Here is a 22750-nt window from a genome sequence, read left to right on the forward strand (position 1 = left end):
GTGACGAAAACCATACGAATGAGATAGAACCCCCTGTTCCGAGGACTCCAGCACTTAATCAGGAAGTAGATGTCCTCGCTTCTGAGGTTTTATTGCCGATCCATTCCTGTTGATTAACACGCCCACTTTCGGAAGTGACGAACCGTCACCATTACCCTGGGACACTTTAGTTTCGGGTGAATTTGCCGCGCAGCTGCAAGCTGAGCTGGAGACTAACCCGCAGAGAGAGAGCAGGCATCGGAATCGCCGTCCGATCCGGAGACGAAAGAAACGCCGAAGTGTCTTCTGTAAAGAACCCAGACACCAGACCATCTTCATAGCGAGCACAGTCGCCACCAGAAGGACGTGTCCCGGGCGCTCTGCACTGACCACCCTGCGATATGGCACCACTGCAGTTGGATGTAACAGAGAAGATCAGCGCTGAAAGATGCAGTGTTACGGTAACCCTGATAAAATGCAGCCCCGACGGATGCACCGACACAGTCACGTCCTCACCCCACCACGTCCCTTGCCAAACTCGACCCACCCTCCACAACACCTTGGACCCCCCGAACTGAACGAACGCTCCAAGAGCCTGAGCGCTGCTGCTCTCTCCGGTGGCGGATTTTCCCGTCGCTGCAGCTGGATTCTCCCGCTTTCAGATTCCTTACTTCAGTGCGGAGACCGCTCTCTCCCGACAGGCTCCCAAATATCCCGCAATCATTTCACTTTTCGAATGTCACCCGTTTTCGGATTTTAACATATAAAATCCGGCAGCATGGCAGAGAGAGCTCACAACACGATCCCCAGACACGGGTCTCTACAGCACCGGCGTTCGCTCCCGGATCACAAGCCGTGGCATTTCCATATCGAGAGTTCCATTCGGCGAACAAGACCCGTTTTCGGAGCTGATTCTGGTCGCAGATCGGTGCTTTATTCAGTGTTGGGTGGAGATGGCATTGGGCCGTGTTTGGAGAGTTTGCAGTGTGTGGCTGTTGTTGACCGTGACCCTGACCCTGGGCTGTGAGAGGTTACAGTTACTGCGAGTTCTCAACACAGAGACTCTGGACGAACTGAAAGAAATGGTGAGTTGAACCCGCTCCCAGAACAGTCCTGACAGTCCCGGGCTGTTTGCTGTTACCAATCAGGTTATTTCAAAGAATCTGTTCTCGGTGTTTCTGTGTGTGGGGATTGTCAGTAACGTTGATATCTTCTGTCTCAGGGTGGCCGCCTCCCTCGACAGTGTGTGACTGAGAGGCTGTCGTTGAAAACCAAGCCCTTGGAGCTGGTGAAACTTTCGGCGGAGGTTCATGTGAGTAAACACTGCATTTTACTTTAATGTCATTAATTCGAGACACTATGTTACGTAATGCGAAGGATCGGATCCGAACTTTATCCAAATAATTTGACTATATCACAATATGAATTCTTTCTCTCCATGTCACTCTCATTTTCTGACTCTGTCACTCTGAGTTTCAGGACCCCATTCACACGGAATAGATCTCATTTCAATTATCACACTGCTCCCCCCTCTCTCTCTGTCCCACTCACGGGTAATTCACTCTCTGTACCCAATTCCCTCTCATCATTTCACATGCTCTGTCACCAATAAATGCGTCACCCTTTATCATCTTCTGCTATTTTTCCTCTCCCTCCCTGTGTGTTCCTCTCTCTACCCCACCCCCCAGTAACATTGCGAGTTCTGTTGATCACAGGAAATACTTGCATCCTCTCAGATCATCACACTACCCGCGTGCTTCATTGGTGATGGAACCACCTACTTCACTTTAAATGACTTGCGCTGAAGAATTGTGAGGTTTCTCGTTAAATTATTTTACATTATAGCTGGCCCATCGGTATCAAGGAGATAAAAGCTGAGAGGAGACCGGACAGTGATGTGCCATATCACGTGGTTCTATGATTGTAGACATCCATAAACTTTCCACATGGAAGAGATTTTTATGACCAATGTTATAGATTGAATGCAAAACTTTGGAGTACTGGATAGCAGGAAAAAATCCACAGTTCATAGATGGAATTTGGAACAAACATTTTAAGACAGAAACTCTCGCAATATCTGTTCGAAGTTCAAGTAAAGTTATTATCAAAATAGATATATTTCACGATTTACAGTCCTGAGATTTGTTTACTTGCTGGCATAGTCAGTAAATACTCAGAAAGAGGTGGCATAGGGTCGGAAGGTGTTGCATCATTGTGGATAGAGCTGTGGATCTGCAAGGGTAAAAAGTCCCTGATGGGAGTTGTATACAGACCCCCAAACAGCAGTACGGTTCTGGCCTACAAATTACAATGGAGGATAGAAAATGCATGCCAAAAGGGCAATGTTACAACAGTCATGGGGGCTTCAATATACAGGGAGTTTGGGAAAATCAGGCTGGTGTTAGATTACAGGAGGTAGAATTTCTCGAGTGCCTGGCCCTACGAGATGGCTTTTCAGAGCAGCTCGTGGTTGGGCTGACTAGTATCAGCTATTCTGGATAGGGTGAGTTGCAAAGGACCAGAATTGATTAGAGAGCTCGAGGTAAAAGAACCTATCAGGGTAAATGATCATAATATGATAAAATTCACCCTGAAATTTGAAAAGGAGAAGCTTCAGATGTATCAGCATTACAGTGGTGTATAGGGAATTACAGCGGTATGAGAGAGGAGTTGGCCAAAATCGATTGGAAAAGAGCTGGCAGGGATGACAGCAGAGCAGCAATGGTTGGAATTTCTGGAAGCAATCTGGGAGGCCCAGGATATATACATCCCAAAGAGGAAGTAGTATTCTAAAGGAAAGATGACACAACTGTGGCGAAAAAGAGAAATCAAAGCCAACATAAAAGCCAAAAAGAGGGTATATAATTGAACAAAGATTGGTGGGAAGTTAGAGGATTGGGAAGCTTTTAAAAAACTAACAGAAGGCAACTAAAAAAGTCATTAAGAAGGTAAAGATGGAATAAGAAATAAGCTCGCCAATAATATTAAAGAAGAGATCAAAAGTTTCTCCAGATATATAAAGTGCAATAAGGAGATACAGGAGAGTGGATGAAGGGAAGGCAGTGGATGTTGTCTACATGGACTTCAGTAAGGCCTTTGACAAGGTCCCGCATGGGTGGTTAGTTAGGAAGATTCAGTCACTAGGTATACATGGTGAGGTAGTAAATTGGATTGGACGTTGGCTCAATGGGAGAAGTCAGAGAGTGGTAGTGGAGGATTGCTACTCTGAGTGGAGGCCTGTCACTAGTGGTGTGCCACAGAGATCAGTGCTGGGTCCATTGTTATTTGTCATCTATATCAATGAGCTGGATGATAATGTGGTAAATTGGATCAGCAAATTTGCTGATGATATAAAGATTGGAGGTGTATTGGACAGTGAGGAAGATTTTCAAAGCTTGCAGAGGGATTTTGACCAGCTGAAAAAATGGGCTGAAAAATGGCAAATGGAGTTTAATGTAGACAAATGTGAGGTATTGCACTTTGGAAGGACAAACCAAGATAGAACATACAAGGTAAATGGTAGGTCACTGCGGAGTGCAGTAGAACAGGGGGATCTGGGAATACAGATACATAATTCCCTTAAAGTGGCATCACCGGTAGATAGGGTCGTAAAGAGTGCTTTTGGTACATTGGCCTTTATAAGTCAAAGCATTGAGTATAAGAGTTGGAATGTTATGTTGAGGTTGCAAAAGACATTGGTGAGGCCAAATTTGGAGTATTGTGAGCAGTTTTGGTTACTTAATTACAGGAGTGATGTTAATAAGGTTGAAAGAGTGCAGAGAAGGTTTACAAGGATGCTGCTGGGACTTGAGAAACTGAATTACAGAGAAAGGTTGAAATGGTTAGGACTTTATTCCCTGAAGCATAGAAGAATGAGGGGAGATTTGATAGAGGTATATAAAATTATGATGGGCATAGATAGAATGAATGCAAGCAGGCTTTTTCCACTGAAGCCAGGGGAGAAAAAAATAACAGAGAACTTGGGTTAAGGGTGAAGGGGGAAAAGTGTACAGGGAACATTAGGGGGGGTGCTTCTTCACACAGAGAGTGATGGGAGTGTGGAATGAGCTGCCAGATGAAGTGGTAAATGCGGGCTCATTTAAGAAAAACTTGGACAGGTACATAGATGAGAGGTGTACGGAGGGATATGGGCCAGGTGCAGGTTAGTGGGACTAGGCAGAAAAAAGGTTCAGCACAGCCAAGAAGGGCTGAAGGATCTGTTTCTCTGCTGTAATGTTGGACAGGGAAATGGCGGATGAACTGAGTAAGTATTTTGCATCAGTCTTCACTGTGGAAGACACCAGCAGTATGGTAAAAGTTCCAGGTGTCAGGGATCATGAAGATTGTGTGATGTTACCATGACTAGAGAGAAGGTTCTTGGGAAACTGAATGGTCTGAAGGTAGATAAGTAACCTGGGCTAGATGATATACACCCCAGAGTTCTGAAAGAGGTGGCTGAAGAGATTGTGGTGGCATTTATAATGATCTTTCAAGAATCACAAGATGCTGGAATGGTTCTGGAAGATTAAAAATTTGCAAATGCCACTCCACTCTTCAAGAAGGGAGAGAGGCAGAAGAAAAGAAACTATAGGCCAGTTAGACTGACCTCAGTGCCTGGGAAGATGTTGGAGCGAATTATAGAAGATGAGGTCTTAGCGTACTTGCCATAATCAGCATGGTTTCCTCAAGAGAAAATATTGCCTGATAAATCTGTTATAATTTTTTGAAGTAACAAGCAGGATGAACAAAGGAGAGTTGGTTGATGTGGTGTACTTGGATTTTCAGAAGGCCTTTGGCAAAGTGCCACACATGAGGCTGCTTAACCAGCTATGAGCCCATGGTATTACAGGAAAAATTCTAGCATGGATAAAGCAATGGGTGATTGGCAGGAGGCAAAGACTGGGAATAAAGGGATCCTTTTCTGGTTGGCTGCCGGTGACTAGTGTTGTTTCACAAAGGTCTGTGTTGGGGACCGATTCTTTTTACGTTATATATCAATGATTTAGATGATGGAATTGATGGCTTTGTTGCAAAGCTTGCAGGCAATTTGAAGGTGGAGGGGTAGGAAGTTTTGAGGATATAGGGAGGCTGCAGAAAGACTTTGACAGAATAGGAGAATGGGCAAAGAAATGGCAGATGGAATGCAGTGTCAGAAAGTATAGTTCATGCACTTTGGTAGAAGAAATGAAAGGGTTGACTCTTTGCTATTGACTAACTTCCTCTCCTGCCTCGCAGTTTCTCTCCAGGCTGCATCTCCCTTCTACAACCACTGCCCCAATCACTCTGAATGAGATTTCTTTAGGTGGCTGCTTGATGGGTGGTATGGACTGAGAGGACCCCAGCACCTTTTTTTCTGTGACTTTCATTTGCCTCTACTCAAGTTCTGAAGTGTAGAAGATGCCTATGATCTGCTTATCTTAAAAATGTGTGATGGCCATTGGGCATCAGGTACCACAGGGTGCAGACATAGGACAACTCAGCTCACATTACAAGACACCCCTAAAAAGTTCCAATTCCCATAGTCACCTGTCATCTATTCCCCTAACCACTTCACCTAAAATGTGTGGCTACTGGGAGATCCTGCTTTCTCTGGTGGACAGAGCATAGGTGTGTAGGTGCAGAGTAAGCAGCATCTCCCAGTGGCCACACATTTTAATTCCATGTCCGATTTCCATTCTGATACGTCTATTCATGGCCTCCTCTACTGTCAAAATGAAGCCACACTCAGGTTGGAGGAACAACACCTTATATATTGGCTGGGTAGCCTCCAACCTGATGGCATGAACATTGATTTCTCTACCTTCCGTTAATGCCCCTCCTCCCTTTCTTACCCACTCTTTGTTTCTCTCTCTGCCCATCACTCTTTGCCTGTTCTCCATCTCCCTCTGGTGTTCCCCTCCCCCTTTCTTTCTCCCTAGGCCTCCCGTCCCATGATCCTTTCCCTTCTCCAGCTCTGTATCCCTTTTGCCAATCACCTTTCCAGCTCTTAGCTTCCCCCCACCCCCTCCGGTCTTCTCCTATCATTTTGGATCTCCCTCTCCCCCTCCCACTTTGAAATCTCTTACTATCTTTCCTTTCAGTTAGTCCTGACAAAGGGTCTCGGCCCGAAACGTCGACAGTGCTTCTCCCTATAGGTGCTGCCTGGCCTGCTGTGTTCCACCAGCATTTTGTGTGTGTTGCTTGGAATTCCAGCATCTGCAGCTTTCCTAGTGTTTGCAAAGTTAACATGCAAATGTTTATGCCACTGTCTTTATAAGTTACTGTTGAATCTTTTTAACAACCCATTCAGACGACTGTCTGTTTCACCTCCTTGATTCCCCCCTTTATGAGATTGTTGATATTTATAAACTCTCCCCCTCACTATTTCTGGTGAAAGGAGAGCAGACTCTAGTCTCTGTGTAAGTAGCATCCTGTGGCATTGATGCCATTCCCTCATTCAGTCAAGCGTCTTCTTCTTCTTCATCCGTGTGGTTCATTGCTCATTCCCTGTTGAAATCTCTAGCTGTAGACGGAAACTGCCAATGATGTGGCCTTCAATTCACAGTTGTTAGTAGCCCTCCATTTGCGGTCTGTATATTTTAAGTTGATGTTTGATTTTGTCTTGTACTAAGACTCATAAACATTCTGTTCTAATTCTAAACGTTTGTGAGACCACGGCCCTACTAATGTTCCCATGTGTGTCTTGCACAGGCCCAGGACCGGATCTGGATTGTCCATCAGACCCTGCATCACCTCCGCAGGATCTACAGTATGAACCTGAGCTCAGTCAGCTGGGTCCAGAGCTCAGTGGAACTCCTCCAGCTTCTCTTGGATCGGCAGCTCAGAGTGCTGGATGTCTGTGTCCGGAAACCAGGCTCAGAGTCCAGGCCAAGGAAGAATGCCGCAATTCTTAAATACTTTCAGAAATTGAGAGAGTTTCTGAAACAGAAGGTATATTGATATTAAAGCATGTGCCTGCCAATACACTTATTTATCTACTTTATACTTGTTCATTATCTAATTTTTCACTATTGAGTACATTTGCCTTTTTGTCCTCCCTTTTAGGGATTCAGCAACTGTGCCTGGGAGACAACCCGCACTGAGACCATGACGCATTTGAAACAGCTCCTTCTCATTATGGCAAAAATCAGCAGAGATCACTGAAGATTTTCCAGAGTCAATTTCATAAGGGACCAAGATTTATGACTATTTATTTAAAATAACTTTCAAGGAAAAGTATATCTGAACAGACTGATGTTACATTGAAAAATAAATTAAACTAAATGCTAGAAATGTTAATGGAAAACCCCAACTGGTGCAAATAATCAGTGCATGTGCAGAAGAAACCTGAGTGAATTCCTCGAGTCAATGCTCATAAACTTGAAACACTAACTGTTGTTCACTCCACTCAGCAGTTGTCTGAGCTGTGCATGTTTACAGTATTTTCTGTTTTTACTATTTATTATATAACTATATTAATCACACATTTTCATTTGGCAAGTGATGTGGAAGGAATAATGTCTGGGTCTTTCTCCATATCCAGTGTTGAATTAATTTATTGTATTATTAATTTATTTTTTGTAGTATTACTCAATGATGACATGTGAATTTGCTGAATGATCCTATTCTTGTCCATTCATATGAAGACAGGCAGCTACTGTAATGCAATGAACCATTCCTGGAAAAGGTGCACAGTGGACAGCTTCTTACTCTATCTGCCATTCTGCATCTTATCTCTGTTATGGTTTACATCATTTTAGTTCCCTACCTAAAATTAATCCTGTGTGGAATTTTGTTTCTCATAACTTCATGCACATGAAATTTTGCAATGTCTTCTGTCCAGCATCCTCTAGTGTTATCAGTTTAATCTGAGAGTTGTAGGTTTCAGCCCCTTTTCAAAGTAAATTGTTTAATGTTCCGTTCGTTTTCCCAAAAATTACTCCTCTAATTGTCATTTTTGCAATGGAAATATGCATTGGGAATGTTCTGACCTACACTCAGTGCACAGGTTGTGGTTTGCAAAACCATTCCTCTTGATTTCATCACTGACCTTCAGTGAGCATAATGTGATTGTTCTTCCAATGGTTAGAAGATAAAGTTAACTTAATTTATTTATACTGTATTTATTGTGATCATTTTTAAAAGTATGTACATGTAGCTGAAAAGTTTTAATTTATTATTATTGTGAGAATTGCAATGGATAATATATTTCTACATTTAATAAAAAAATCAGTGAAGATGTTACTACATGTTAATTATTCTGAATGTTTCACATTTTTGGAATACAAATTTTGTGCACGCTGATCCTCCTCGCAGAATATAACATTTCTTCTTCTCACATCTTGTTATAGGTACTTCCCCCGCTTTATTCTTTCCCCTGCAATGTCACACTCAGCATATGAGTACACTTCACAGTGATTCGACTTGATTTTTATCTTCCCTGTATGATACTTGGATTTCAGTTCTTGGTTTTCATCTTCATATTCTCCCTTTGAATGAGGAAGTGTTGAATCCGAAGTGAACGAGTAACACAGGCCCATTTTTTAAAAGCGGAAGCCACATGCAATAGCACTGTCAGGGAGGATAACGTACGGCTCTTCTTGCTTATATCGGGCTCACTGTGGCAGTGGAGGAGGCTGCAGTTAGGTCAGAATGGGACTGGGATTGAGAACTGACGTGCTTTTAGAATCCAGGATCATAAATTCTAAATTAAAGTTTATTGTCAGAAGCATCAGTGCCCAGGTTATAAATGCCATGAAAATTAGCTTTCTTTTTTTGCAAGAACAGCACAGCATATTATAAACATTACAAACAGAAGTTAGCAAACATAATTTACAAAAAAAAGAAGTCCTGTGCAGTGAGTATATAGAGTTATGAAAGAGGCTGAGGAGAAGGACCTCCAAGGTAGTGCAGGCAGGAATGGGACACAGGTCGATAAGGTGGTTAAGAAGGCTTATGGGAATAAATATGTGAGGATGTTTCTTTGGAAAGGTAAGATGTCAAGAATATCATTGGAAAAATTGACATGGAAATTTGAGCTCAGAGGGTTACAACTTCCAAATTTTAAGAATTATTATAAAGCAAATCAACTTAGATTTATTGCATCTTTTTTTGAGAAAGGTAAACCGGCATGGATCAGAATAGAACTAGATAAAATAGGAGAAAACATACCAGAAGACTTTATATATAACTGGGAATCTAAATGGATACGGGAAAAGAAAGAATCTCCTATATTAAAACATTTGATTGATTTATGGAATAAGATAAATGTTGACGATGAGACAAAGAAATCCTTATTAGCAAAGAGATCTTTAATTCAAAATAGACTTATTCCTTTTACAATGGATAATCAACTTTTATATAATTGGTTTCAAAAAGGGATTAGATATATAGGAGACTGTTTTGAAGGAGGTATATTAATGTCATTCGATCAATTAAAGAATAAATATAAAGTATCAAACAACACTCTTTTTTGTTACTTTCAACTAAGGGCTTATTTAAGAGAAAAGTTAGGTCAAACAATGTTATTACCGAAACCCAATGAAATAGAAACTTTAATTCAAAAAGGAAAGACTAAAAAATTTATCTCTTGAATGTATAATTTGATTCAAAAACAGGCAATTAAACAAGGAATCCATAAGTCAAGACAAAAATGGGAAAGTGATTTGAATATTAAAATTGAAGAAAAAAATTGGTCAAGAATATGTCTTGAGAGTATGACAAATACAATAAATGTCCGATTAAGATTAGTGCAATACAATTTTTTACATCAACTATATATTACACCACAAAAAAGAAATAAATTAAACCCAAATTTATCTGATCAGTGTTTCCGATGTAACCAAGAAATTGGTACTTTTTTACATTCTACTTGGTCTTGTTCTAAAATTCAACCTTTTTGGACAAATTTAAGAGCTTTACTGGAACAAATTATTGGAATACAACTTCCACATAATCCAATACTACTTTTACTAGGTGATACTGAAGGGATAAAACCGATATCCAAATTGAATAAATATCAGAAAGAATTTATAAAAATTGCATTGGCAGTAGCCAAAAAAGCTATTGCAGTTACTTGGAAATCGGATACATATTTAAGTATAGATCGTTGGAAGAAAGAAATTTATGGCTGTATTCCACTTGAAAAAATTACTTATAATTTAAGAGATAAATATGAAACATTTTTGAAAATGTGGCGCCCTTATTTACAAAAGACAGGATTAAATATATAGGCGCTCCGAAGATGAAATAATTGGTTACTTGGGGAAAGAAATAAATATATATACTAAAGTTATTACGAACTCCGTGGAGCATGTGGAGATCTTTTAATATCCAGGCATTCCTTTTTTTTTCTTGCTTTCTTTCTTTTTTCTTTCAGTGGGGATGTTAGGGGGGAGGGGTTGGGGGGAGGGGTTAAGGGGAGGGGGGATGGGTAACACATATTTTCTTTTCCGCATACTTTTATTCTGTAACTATTTGAAAACAATAAAAAAGTTAAAAAAAAGAAGGCTTATGGGATACAGTACTTGTTTTTATTATTCGTGGCATTGAGTTCAAAGGTCAAGAGGTTATGTTGCAACTTTATAGACTCTTGTTAGACACTGGAATTAAGGAGATTGAGAGGGGATCTGATTGAAAGATATAAGATTATTAAGGGATTGGACAAGATAGAGGCAGGAAATATGTTCCAGATGCTGGGAGAGTCCAGTACCAGAGGGCATGGTTTGAGAATAAGGGGTAGGTCATTTAGGACAGAGTTAAGGAAAAACTTCTTCTCCCAGAGAGTGTATTGCATACAGTTCTGGTCACCCCACAATAGGAAGGATGTTGAAGCTTTCGAGAGGGTGCAGAAGAGGTTTACCAGGATGTTGCCTGGTTTAGAGGGCATGTGCTATCATGAGAGGCTGAACAAACTTGCGTTGTTTACTTTGGAGCAGCATAGGCTGGGAGGGAGAGCTGATAGGGGTTTATATTCTTTACTCAGAGAGTGGTAGCTGTGTGGAATGAGCTTCCAGTAGAAGTGGTAGAGGTAGGTTCGGTATTGTCATTTAAAGTAAAATTGTATAGGTATATGGACAGGAAAGGAATGGAGATTTATGGGCTGAGTACAGGCCAGTGGGACTGGGTGAGAGTAAGCATTCGGCACAGACTAGAAGGGCCGAGGTGGCCTGTTTCCGTGCTGTAATTGTTATATGGTTATATGATGATGAGATGCATAGGTAGAGTAGACAGGGAGTATCTTTTTTCTCCCAGGGTAGAAATATCTAATACCAGAGGGCATGCATTGAAGGTGGGTCGGGGTGGGTTCAAAGGGGAATCGAGAGGTAAGTTTTTTTTTACTTTGGAAGTGGTAGATGCCTGGAATGTGCTGCCTGTATGGTAGTAGAGGCTTTTAAAGAGACGTTTAGATAAGCACATGGACGTGGATATGAGGAAGATGGAGGTAGGAGGGATTCGTTTTTAATTTATTTTTCAGCTGCCTCGATACAACATTGTGGGCCGAAGGGCCTGTTCCTGTGCTGTACTGTTCTATGTTCTATAAACTTACAGTAACATAAATTATACACAAGTTACGAAATAAGGAAAGTAGACATAACTACACAAGTAAGTTGTGCAAGTTAAATCGGGGTCGTGTTAGGGTATTTCAGGTCGGTACAGGACCCCGAGACAGTGGGCAAGAAGCTGCTGAAGAGCTTTGAGATGTGAGTCTTCTGGCTCCTCTAGTTTCTGCCTCGTGGGAACGTTTATAATAGATGTTGCTTTCCTGGGGCACTGTCTCTTGCCGATGTCATTTATGGTGTGGAGAGTGACGAAACTGGACGAGCGTACTACACTCTGCAGCCTCTTGAATTCCTGTGCATTGTGTTTCCACAGTTTCTGCAGAAGTTTGGCAGAGTATTCGATGACATTTTGAATCACCTTCAACTAAGAAAATAGGGATGCTGGTCTGGAGCGTGTTCTTCATTGTTGCATCCCGCAGTGGTCGAGTGTGTTGAGTCCTTGGATGTTACCGGTGCATGCTGGCAGTAGTTCGGTAGAGGCTCCTTCAAGCTAAACTGGTTGAAGTGCCCTTCGATACTGAGGAAGGCATTGGGGAGGTCAGTTAATCACGGAGCTCAATCCCTCCGGTGTTAATTTGACATCTGCCTGGGGTAGGAATATATACATCAACCAGTGTAATATCAGAGAACTCCCGCGCTAGATAGTGACGAAAACCATACGAATGAGATAGAACCCCCTGCTCCGAGGTCTCCAGCACTTAATCAGGAAGTAGATGTCCTCGCTTCTGAGGTTTTATTGCCGATCCATTCCTGTTGATTAACACGCCCACTTTCGGAAGTGACGAACCGTCACCTTTACTCTGGGACACTTTAGTTTCGGGTGAATTTGCCGCGCAGCTGCAAGCTGAGCTGGAGACTAACCCGCAGAGAGAGCAGGCATCGGAATCGCCGTCCGATCCGGAGACGAAAGAAACGCCGAAGTGTCTTCTGTAAAGAACCCAGACACCAGACCATCTTCATAGCGAGCACAGTCGCCACCAGAAGGACGTGTCCCGGGCGCTCTGCACTGACCACCCTGCGATATGGCACCACTGCAGTTGGATGTAACAGAGAAGATCAGCGCTGAAAGATGCAGTGTTACGGTAACCCTGATAAAATGCAGCCCCGACGGATGCACCGACACAGTCACGTCCTCACCCCACCACGTCCCTTGCCAAACTCGACCCACCCTCCACAACACCTTGGACCCCCCGAACTGAACGATCGCACCAAGAGCCTGAGCGCTGCTGCTCTCTCCGGTGGCGGATTTTCCCGTCGCTGCAGGTGGACTCTCCCGCTTTCAGATTCCTTACTTCAGAGCGGAGACCGCTCTCTCCCGACGCGTTCCCAAATATCCCGCAGTCATTTCACTTTTCGAATGTCACCCGTTTTCGGATTTTAAGATATAAAATCCGGCAGCATGGCAGAGAGAGCTCACAACTCGATCCCCAGACACGGGTCTCTACAGCACCGGCGTCCGCTCCCGGATCACAAGCAGTGGCATTTCCATATCGAGAGTTCCATTCGGCGAACAAGACCCGTTTTCGGAGCTGATTCTGGTCTCAGATCGGTGCTTTATTCAGTGTTGGGTGGAGATGGCATTGGGCCGTGTTTGGAGAGTTTGCAGTGTGTGGCTGTTGTTGACCGTGACCCTGACCCTGGGCTGTGAGAGGTTACAGTTACTGCGAGTTCTCAACACAGAGACTCTGGGCGAACTGAAAGAAATGGTGAGTTGAACCCGCTCCCAGAGACCGGTCCTGACAGTCCCCGGGCTGTTTGCTGTTACCAATCAGGTTATTTCAAAGAGTCTGTTCTCGGTGTTTCTGTGTGTGGGGATTGTCAGTAACGTTGATATCGTCTGTCTCAGGGTGGCCGCCTCCCTCGACAGTGTGTGACTGAGAGGCTGTCGTTGAAAACCAAACCCTTGGAGCTGGTGAAACTTTCGGCGGAGGTTCATGTGAGTAAACACTGCATTTTACTTTAATGTCATTAATTCGAGACACTATGTTACGTAATGCGAAGGATCGGATCCGAACTTTATCCAAATAATTTGACTATATCACAATATGAATTCTTTCTCTCCATGTCACTCTCATTTTCTGACTCTGTCACTCTGAGTTTCAGGACCCCATTCACACGGAATAGATCTCATTTCAGTTATCACACTGCTCCCCCCTCTCTCTCGGTCCCACTCACGGGTAATTCACTCTCTGTAACCAATTCCCTCTCATCATTTCACATGCTCTGTCACCAATAAATGCGTCACCCTTTATCACCTTCTGCTATTTTTTCCTCTCCCTCCCTGTGTGTTCCTCTCTCTCCCCCACCCCCCAGTAACATTGCGAGTTCTGTTGATCACAGGAAATACTTGCATCCTCTCAGATCATCACACTACCCGCGTGCTTCATTGGTGATGGAACCACCTACTTCACTTTAAATGACTTGCGCTGAAGAATTGTGAGGTTTCTCGTTAAATTATTTTACATTATAGCTGGCCCATCGGTATCAAGGAGATAAAAGCTGAGAGGAGACCGGACAGTGATGTGTCATATCACGTGGTTCTATGATTGTAGACATCTATAAACTTTCCACATGGAAGAGACTTTTATGACCAATGTTATAGATTGAATGCAAAACTTTGGAGTACAGGATAGCAGGAAAAAATCCACAATTCATAGATGGAATTTGGAACAAACATTTTAAGACAGAAACTCTCGCAATATCTGTTCGAAGTTCAAGTAAAGTTATTATCAAAATAGATATATTTCACGATTTACAATCCTGAGATTTGTTTACCTGCTGGCATAGTCAGTAAATACTCAGAAAGAGGTGGCATAGGGTCAGAAGGTGTTGCATCATTGTGGATAGAGCTGTGGATCTGCAAGGGTAAAAAGTCCCTGATGGGAGTTGTATACAGACCCCCAAACAGCAGTACGGTTCTGGCCTACAAATTACAATGGAGGATAGAAAATGCATGCCAAAAGGGCAATGTTACAACAGTCATGGGGGTCTTCAATATACAGGGAGTTTGGGAAAATCAGGTTGGTGTTAGATTACAGGAGGTAGAATTTCTCGAGTGCCTGGCCCTACGAGATGGCTTTTCAGAGCAGCTCATGGTTGGGCTGACTAGTATCAGCTATTCTGGATAGGGTGTTTTGCAAAGGACCAGAATTGATTAGAGAGCTCGAGGTAAAAGAACCTATCAGGGAAAATGATCATAATATGATAAAATTCACCCTGAAATTTGAAAAGGAGAAGCTTCGGATGTATCAGCATAACAGTGGTGTATAGGGAATTACAGCGGCATGAGAGAGGAGTTGGCCAAAATCGATTGGAAAAGAGCTGGCAGGGATGACAGCAGAGCAGCAATGGTTGGAATTTCTGGAAGCAATCTGGAAGGCCCAGGATATATACATCCCAATGAGGAAGTAGTATTCTAAAGGAAAGATGACACAACTGTGGCGAAAAAGAGAAATCAAAGCCAACATAAAAGCCAAAAAGAGGGCATATATTTGAACAAAGATTGGTGGGAAGTTAGAGGATTGGGAAGCTTTTAAAAAACTAACAGAAGGAAACTAAAAAAGTCATTAAGAAGGTAAAGATGGAATAAGAAATAAGCTAGCCAATAATATTAAAGAACAGATCAAAAGTTTCTCCAGATATATAAAGTGCAATAAAGAGAGACAGGAGAGTGGATGAAGGGAAGGCAGTGGATGTTGTCTACATGGACTTCAGTAAGGCCTTTGACAAGGTCCCGCAAGGGAGGTTAGTTAGGAAGATTCAGTCGCTAGGTATACATGGTGAGGTAGTAAATTGGATTGGACGTTGGCTCAATGGGAGAAGTCAGAGAGTGGTAGTAGAGGATTGCTACTCTACTAGTGGAGGCCTGTCACTAGTGGTGTGCCACAGGGATCAGTGCTGGGTCCATTGTTATTTGTCATCTATATCATTGATCTGGATGATAATGTGGTAAATTGGATCAGCAAATTTGCTGATGATACCAAGATTGGAGGTGTATTGGACAGTGAGGAAGGTTTTCAAAGCTTGCAGAGGGATTTTGACCAGCTGAAAAAATGGGCTGAAAAATGGCAGATGGAGTTTACTGTGAGGTATTGCACTTTGGAAAGACAAACCAAGATAGAACATACAAGGTAAATGGTAGGACACTGCGGAGTGCAGTAGAACAGAGGGATCTGGGAATACAGATACATAATTCCCTTAAAGTGGCATCACCGGTAGATAGGGTCGTAAAGAGAGCTTTTGGTACATTGGTCTTTATAAGTCAAAGTATTGAGTATAAGAGTTGGAATGTTATGGTGTGGTTGCAAAAGACATTGGTGAGGCCAAATTTGGAGTATTGTGAGCAGTTTTGGTTTCTTAATTACAGGAGTGATGTTAATAAGGTTGAAAGAGTGCAGAGAAGGTTTACAAGGATGCTGCTGGGACTTGAGAAACTGAATTACAGAGGAAGGTTGAATAGGTCAGGACTTTATTCCCTGGAGCATAGAAGAATGAGGGGAGATTTGATAGAGGTATATAAAATTATGATGGGCATTGATAGAATGAATGCAAGCAGGCTTTTTCCACTGAGGGCAGGGGAGAAAAAAACCAGAGGACTTGTGTTAAGGGTGAAGGGGGAAAAGTGTACAGGGAACATTGGGGGGGGGGGAGCTTCTTCACACAGAGAGTGATGGGAATGTGGAATCAGCTGCCAGATGAAGTGGTAAATGCGGGCTCATTTAAGAAAATCTTGGACAGGTACATAGATGAGAGGTGTACGGAGGGATATGGTCCAGGTGCAGGTTAGTGGGACTAGGCAGAAAAAAGGTTCAGCACAGCCAAGAAGGGCTGAAGGGCCTGTTTCTGTGCTGTAATGTTCTATGGTTCTATATTGGACCACCGGAAAACGATGCTGGAGGGATAGTAATGTTGGACAGGGAAATGGCGGATGAACTGAGTAAGTATTTTTCATCAGTCTTCACTGTGGAAGACACCAGCAGTATGGTAAAAGTTCCAGGTGTCAGGGATCATGAAGATTGTGTGATGTTACCATGACTAGAGAGAAGGTTCTTGGGAAACTGAAAGGTCTGAAGGTAGATAAGTAACCTGGGCTAGATGATATACACCCCAGAGTTCTGAAAGAGGTGGCTGAAGAGATTGTGGTGGCATTTATAATGATCTTTCAAGAATCACAAGATGCTGGAATGGTTCTGGAAGACTAAAAATTTGCAAATGCCACTCCACTCTTCAAGAAGGGAGAGAGGCAGAAGAAAAGAAACTATAGGCCAGTTAGACTGACCTCAGTGCCTGGGAAGATGTTGGAGCGAATTATAGAAGATGAGGTCTTAGCGTACTTGCCATAATCAGCATGGTTTCCTCAAGAGAAAATATTGCCTGATAAATCTGGTATAATTTTTTGAAGTAACAAGCAGGATGGACAAAGGAGAGTTGGTTGATGTGGTGTACTTGGATTTAAAGAAGGCCTTTGGCAAAGTGCCACACATGAGGCTGCTTAACCAGCTATGAGCCCATGGTATTACAGGAAAAATTCTAGCATGGATAAAGCAATGGGTGATTGGCAGGAGGCAAAGACTGGGAATAAAGGGATCCTTTTCTGGTTGGCTGCTGGTGACTAGTGGTGTTCCACAAGGGTCTGTGTTGGGGACCGATTCTTTTTAAGTTATATATCAATGATTTAGATGATGAAATTGATGGCTTTGTTGCAAAGTTTGCAGGCAATTTGAAGGTGGAGGGGTAGGAAGTTTAATTCCATGTCCCATTCCCATTCTGATAAGTCAATCCATGGCCTCCTCTACTGTCAAAATGAAGCCACACTCAGGTTGGAGGAACAACACCTTATATACCAGCTGGGTAGGCTCCAACCTGATGGCATGAACATTGATTTCTCTAAATTCCGTTAATGCCCCTCCTCCCTTTCTTATCCCCTCTTTGTTTCTCTCTCTGCCCATCACTCTTTGCCTGTTCTCCATCTCCCTCTGGTGTTCCCCTACCCCTTTCTTTCTCCCTAGGCCTCCCGTCCCATGATCCTTTCCCTTCTCCAGCTCTGTATCCCTTTTGCCAATCACCTTTCCAGCTCTTAGCTTCACCCCACCCCCTCCGGTCTTCTATCATTTTGGATCTCCCCCTCCCCCTCCCACTTTCAAATCTCTTACTATCTTTCCTTTCAGTTAGTCCTGACAAAGGGTCTCGGCCCGAAACGTCGACAATGCTTCTCCCTATGGATACTGCCTGGCCTGCTGTGTTCCACCAGCATTTTGTGTGTGTTGCTTGAATTTCCAGCATCTGCAGCTTTCCTCGTATTTGCAAAGTTAACATGCAATTGTTTATGCCACTGTCTTTATAAGTTACTGTTTAATCTTTTTAACAACCCATTCAGACGACTGTCTGTTTCACCTCCTTGATTCCCCCCTTTACGAGATTGTCGATTTCTATAAACTCTCCCCCTCACTATTTCTGGTGAAAGGAGAGCAGACTCTAGTCTCTGTGTAAGTAGCATCCTGTGGCATTGATGCCATTCCCTCATTCAGTCAAGCGTCTTCTTCTTCTTCATCCGTGTGGTTCATTGCTCATTCCCTGTTGAAATCTCTAGCTGTAGACGGAAACTGCCAATGATGTGGCCTTCAATTCACAGTTGTTAGTAGCTCTCCATTTGCGGTCTGTATATTTTAAGTTGATGTTTGATTTTGTCTTGTACTAAGACTCATAAACATTCTGTTCTAATTCTAAACGTTTGTGAGACCACGGCCCTACTAATGTCCCCATGTGTGTCTTGCACAGGCCCAGGACCGGATCTGGATTGTCCATCAGACCCTGCATCACCTCCGCAGGATCTACAGTATGAACCTGAGCTCAGTCAGCTGGGTCCAGAGCTCAGTGGAACTCCTCCAGCTTCTCTTGGATCGGCAGCTCAGAGTGCTGGATGTCTGTGTCCGGAAACCAGGCTCAGAGTCCAGGCCAAGGAAGAATGCCACAATTCTTAAATACTTTCAGAAATTGAGAGAGTTTCTGAAACAGAAGGTATATTGATATTAAAACATGTGCCTGCCAATACACTTATTTATCTACTTTATACTTGTTCATTATCTAATTTTTCACTATTGAGTACATTTGCCTTTTTGTCCTCCCTTTTAGGGATTCAGCAACTGTGCCTGGGAGACAACCCGCACTGAGACCATGACGCATTTGAAACAGCTCCTTCTCATTATGGCAAAAATCAGCAGAGATCACTGAAGATTTTCCAGAGTCAATTTCATAAGGGACCAAGATTTATGACTATTTATTTAAAATAACTTTCAAGGAAAAGTATATCTGAACAGACTGATGTTACATTGAAAAATAAATTAAACTAAATGCTAGAAATGTTAATGGAAAACCCCAACTGGTGCAAATAATCAGTGCATGTGCAGAAGAAACCTGAGTGAATTCCGCGAGTCAATGCTCATAAAGTTGAAACACTAACTGTTGTTCACTCCACTCAGCAGTTGTCTGAGCTGTGCATGTTTACAGTATTTTCTGTTTTTACTATTTATTATATAACTATATTAATCACACATTTTCATTTGGCAAGTGATGTGGAAGGAATAATGTCTGGGTCTTTCTCCATATCCAGTGTTGAATTAATTTATTGTATTATTAATTTATTAATTTAATTTTTGTAGTATTACTCAGTGATGACATGTGAATTTGCTGAATGATCCTATTCTTGTCCATTCATATCAAGACAGGCAGCTACTGTAATGCAATGATCCATTCCTGGAAAAGGTGCACAGTGGACAGCTTCTTACTCTATCTGCCATTCTGCATCTTATCTCTGTTATGGTTTACGTCATTTTAGTTCCCTACCTAAAATTAATCCTGTGTGGAATTTTGTTTCTCATAACTTCATGCACATGAAATTTTGCAATGTCTTCTGTCCAGCATCCTCTAGTGTTATCAGTTTAATCTGAGAGTTGTAGGTTTCAGCCCCTTTTCAAAGGTAAATTGTTTAAAGTTCCATTTGTTTTCCCAAAAATTATTCCTCTAATTGTCATTTTTGCAATGGGAATATGCATTGGGAATGTTCTGACCTACACTCAGTGCACAGGTTGTGGTTTACAAAACCATTCCTCTTGATTTCATCACTGACCTTCAGTGAGCATAATGTGATTGTTCTTCCAATGGTTAGAAGATAAAGTTAACTTAATTTATTTATAGTGTATTTATAGTGATCATTTTCAAAAGTATGTACATGTAGCTGAAAAGTTTTAATTTATTATTATTGTGAGAATTGCAATGGATAATATATTTCTACATTTAATAAAAAAAATCAGTGAAGATGTTACTACATGTTAATTATTCTGAATATTTCACATTTTTGGAATACAAATTTTGTGCACGCTGATCCTCCTCACAGAATATAACATTTCTTCTTCTCACATCTTGTTATAGGTACTTCCCCCACTTTATTCTTTCCCCTGCAATGTCACACTCAGCATATGAGTACACTTCACAGTGATTCGACTTGATTTTTATCTTCCCTGTATGATACTTGGATTTAAGTTCTTGGTTTTCATTTTCATATTCTCCCTTTGAATGAGGAAGTGTTGAATCCGAAGTGAGCGTGTAACACAGGCCCATTTTTTAAAAGTAGAAGCCACATGCAGTAGCACTGTCAGGGAGGATAATGTACGGCTCTTCTTGCTTATATCGGGCTCACTGTGGCAGTGGAGGAGGCTGCAGTTAGGTCAGAATGGGACTGGGATTGAGAACTGATGTGCTTTTAGAATTCAGGATCATAAATTCTAAATTAAAGTTTATTGTCAGAAGCATCAGTGCCCAGGTTATAAATGCCATGAAAATTAGCTTTTTTTTTGCAAGAACAGCACAGCATATTATAAACGTTACAAACAGAAGTTAGCAAACATAATTTACAAAAAAAAAAATAAGTCCTGTGCAGTGAGTATATAGAGTTAGGAAAGAGGCTGAGGAGAAGGACCTCCAAGGTAGTGCAGGCAGGAATGGGACACATGTCGATAAGGTGGTTAAGAAGGCTTATGGGAATAAATATGTGAGGAAGTTTCTTTGGAAAGGTAAGATGTGAAGAATATCGTTGGAAAAATTGTCATGGAAATTTGAGCTCAGAGGGTTACAGCTTCCAAATTTTAAGAATTATTATAAAGCAAATCAACTTAGATTTATTGCATCTTTTTTTGAGAAAGATAAACTGGCATGGATCAGAATAGAACTAGATAAAGTAGGAGAAAACATACCAGAAGACTTTATATATAACTGGGAATCTAAATGGATACGGGAAAAGAAAGAATCTCCTATATTAAAACATTTGATTGATTTATGGAATAAGATAAATGTTGACGATGAGACAAAGAAATCCTTATTAGCAAAGAGATCTTTAATTCAAAATAGACTTATTCCTTTTACAATGGATAATCAACTTTTATATAATTGGTTTCAACAAGGAATTAGATATATAGGAGACTGTTTTGAAGGAGGTATATTAATGTCATTCGATCAATTAAAGAATAAATATAAAGTATCAAACAACACTCTTTTTTGTTACTTTCAACTAAGGGCTTATTTAAGAGAAAAGTTAGGTCAAACAATGTTATTACCGAAACCCAATGAAATAGAAACTTTAATTCAAAAAGGAAAGACTAAAAAATTTATCTCTTGTATGTATTATTTGATTCAAAAACAAGCAATTAAACAAGGAGTCCATAAGTCAAGACAAAAATGGGAAAGTGATTTGAATATTAAAATTGAAGAAAAAAATTGGTCAAGAATATGTCTTGAGAGTATGACAAATACAATAAATGTCCGATTAAGATTAGTGCAATACAATTTTTTACATCAACTATATATTACACCACAAAAAAGAAATAAATTAAACCCAAATTTATCTGATCAGTGTTTCCGATGTAACCAAGAAATTGGTACTTTTTTACATTCTACTTGGTCTTGTTCTAAAATTCAAGCTTTTTGGACAAATTTAAGAGTTTTACTGGAACAAATTATTGGAATACAACTTCCACATAATCCAATACTACTTTTACTAGGTGATACTGAAGGGATAAAACCGATATCCAAATTGAATAAATTTCAGAAAGAATTTATAAAAATTGCATTGGCAGTAGCCAAAAAAGCTATTGCAGTTACTTGGAAATCGGATACATATTTAAGTATAGATCGTTGGAAGAAAGAAATTTAAGGCTGTATTCCACTTGAAAAAATTACTTATAATTTAAGAGATAAATATGAAACATTTTTGAAAATGTGGCGCCCTTATTTACAAAAGACAGGATTAAAAATATAGGCGCTCCGAAGATGAAATAATTGGTTACTTGGGGAAAGAAATAAATATATATACTAAAGTTATTACGAACTCCGTGGAGCATGTGGAGATCTTCTAATATCCAGGCATTCCTTTTTTTTCTTTCTTTCTTTTTTCTTTCAGTGGGGATGTTAGGGGGGAGGGGTTAAGGGGAGGGGGGATGGGTAACACATATTTTCTTTTCCGCATACTTTTATTCTGTAACTATTTGAAAACAATAAAAAAGTTAAAAAAAAGAAGGCTTATGGGATACAGTACTTGTTTTTATTATTCGTGGCATTGAGTTCAAAGGTCAAGAGGTTATGTTGCAACTTTATAGACTCTTGTTAGACACTGGAATTAAGGAGATTGAGAAGGGATCTGATTGTAACATATAAGATTATTAAAGGATTGGACAAGATAGAGGCAGGAAATATGTTCCAGATGCTGGGAGAGTCCAGTACCAGAGGGCATGGTTTGAAAATAAGGGGTAGGTCATTTAGGACAGAGTTAAGGAAAAACTTCTTCTCCCAGAGAGTGTATTGCATACAGTTCTGGTCACCCCACAATAGGAAGGATGTTGAAGCTTTCGAGAGTGTGCAGAAGAGGTTTACCAGGATGTTGCCTGGTTTAGAGGGCATGTGCTATTATGAGAGGCTGAACAAACTTGGGTTGTTTACTTTGGAGCAGCATAGGCTGGGAGGGAGAGCTGATAGGGGTTTATATTCTTTACTCAGAGAGTGGTAGCTGTGTGGAATGAGCTTCCAGTAGAAGTGGTAGAGGCAGGGTCGGTATTGTCATTTAAAGTAAAATTGGATAGGTATATGGACAGGAAAGGAATGGAGATTTATGGGCTGAGTACAGGCCAGTGGGACTGGGTGAGAGTAAGCGTTCGGCACAGACTAGAAGGGCCGAGCTGGCCTGT

General features: G+C 41.3%; 2 protein-coding genes across 2 annotated transcripts; both read left to right on the forward strand.

Annotated features, from left to right (window-relative positions):
* Positions 1 to 345: 345 nt before the first annotated feature.
* Positions 346 to 7147, forward strand: LOC140727356 (interferon omega-1-like). The gene is made up of 4 exons (XM_073044631.1): positions 346 to 440; positions 1202 to 1291; positions 6670 to 6909; positions 7024 to 7147. Exons 1-4 carry the CDS (start codon positions 381 to 383, stop codon positions 7120 to 7122), a joined length of 489 nt encoding a protein of 162 aa, XP_072900732.1. The 5' UTR covers positions 346 to 380; the 3' UTR covers positions 7123 to 7147.
* Positions 7148 to 12506: 5359 nt separating this feature from the next.
* On the forward strand, positions 12507 to 18774 carry LOC140727357 (interferon tau-3-like). The gene is made up of 4 exons (XM_073044633.1): positions 12507 to 12601; positions 13366 to 13455; positions 18297 to 18536; positions 18651 to 18774. Exons 1-4 carry the CDS (start codon positions 12542 to 12544, stop codon positions 18747 to 18749), a joined length of 489 nt encoding a protein of 162 aa, XP_072900734.1. The 5' UTR covers positions 12507 to 12541; the 3' UTR covers positions 18750 to 18774.
* The last annotated feature ends 3976 nt before the right edge of the window (positions 18775 to 22750 follow it).

This window comes from Hemitrygon akajei, chromosome 5, assembly GCF_048418815.1.
Source record: "Hemitrygon akajei chromosome 5, sHemAka1.3, whole genome shotgun sequence".
NCBI classification, from domain to species: domain Eukaryota; kingdom Metazoa; phylum Chordata; class Chondrichthyes; order Myliobatiformes; family Dasyatidae; genus Hemitrygon; species Hemitrygon akajei.

What these genes read in the sequence shown, in the direction of transcription:
- LOC140727357 (XM_073044633.1), top strand. Translation starts at nt 12,542, where the DNA reads ATGGCACCACTGCAGTTGGATGTAACAGAGAAGATCAGCGCTGAAAGA. An exon ending in AACTTTCGGCGGAGGTTCAT is followed by an intron (nt 13,456 to 18,296) that starts GTGAGTAAACAC and finishes TGTCTTGCACAG; the next exon opens with GCCCAGGACCGGATCTGGAT. An exon ending in GAGAGTTTCTGAAACAGAAG is followed by an intron (nt 18,537 to 18,650) that starts GTATATTGATAT and finishes CCTCCCTTTTAG; the next exon opens with GGATTCAGCAACTGTGCCTG.
- LOC140727356 (XM_073044631.1), top strand. Translation starts at nt 381, where the DNA reads ATGGCACCACTGCAGTTGGATGTAACAGAGAAGATCAGCGCTGAAAGA. An exon ending in CTGAAAGATGCAGTGTTACG is followed by an intron (nt 441 to 1,201) that starts GTAACCCTGATA and finishes CTTCTGTCTCAG; the next exon opens with GGTGGCCGCCTCCCTCGACA. An exon ending in GAGAGTTTCTGAAACAGAAG is followed by an intron (nt 6,910 to 7,023) that starts GTATATTGATAT and finishes CCTCCCTTTTAG; the next exon opens with GGATTCAGCAACTGTGCCTG.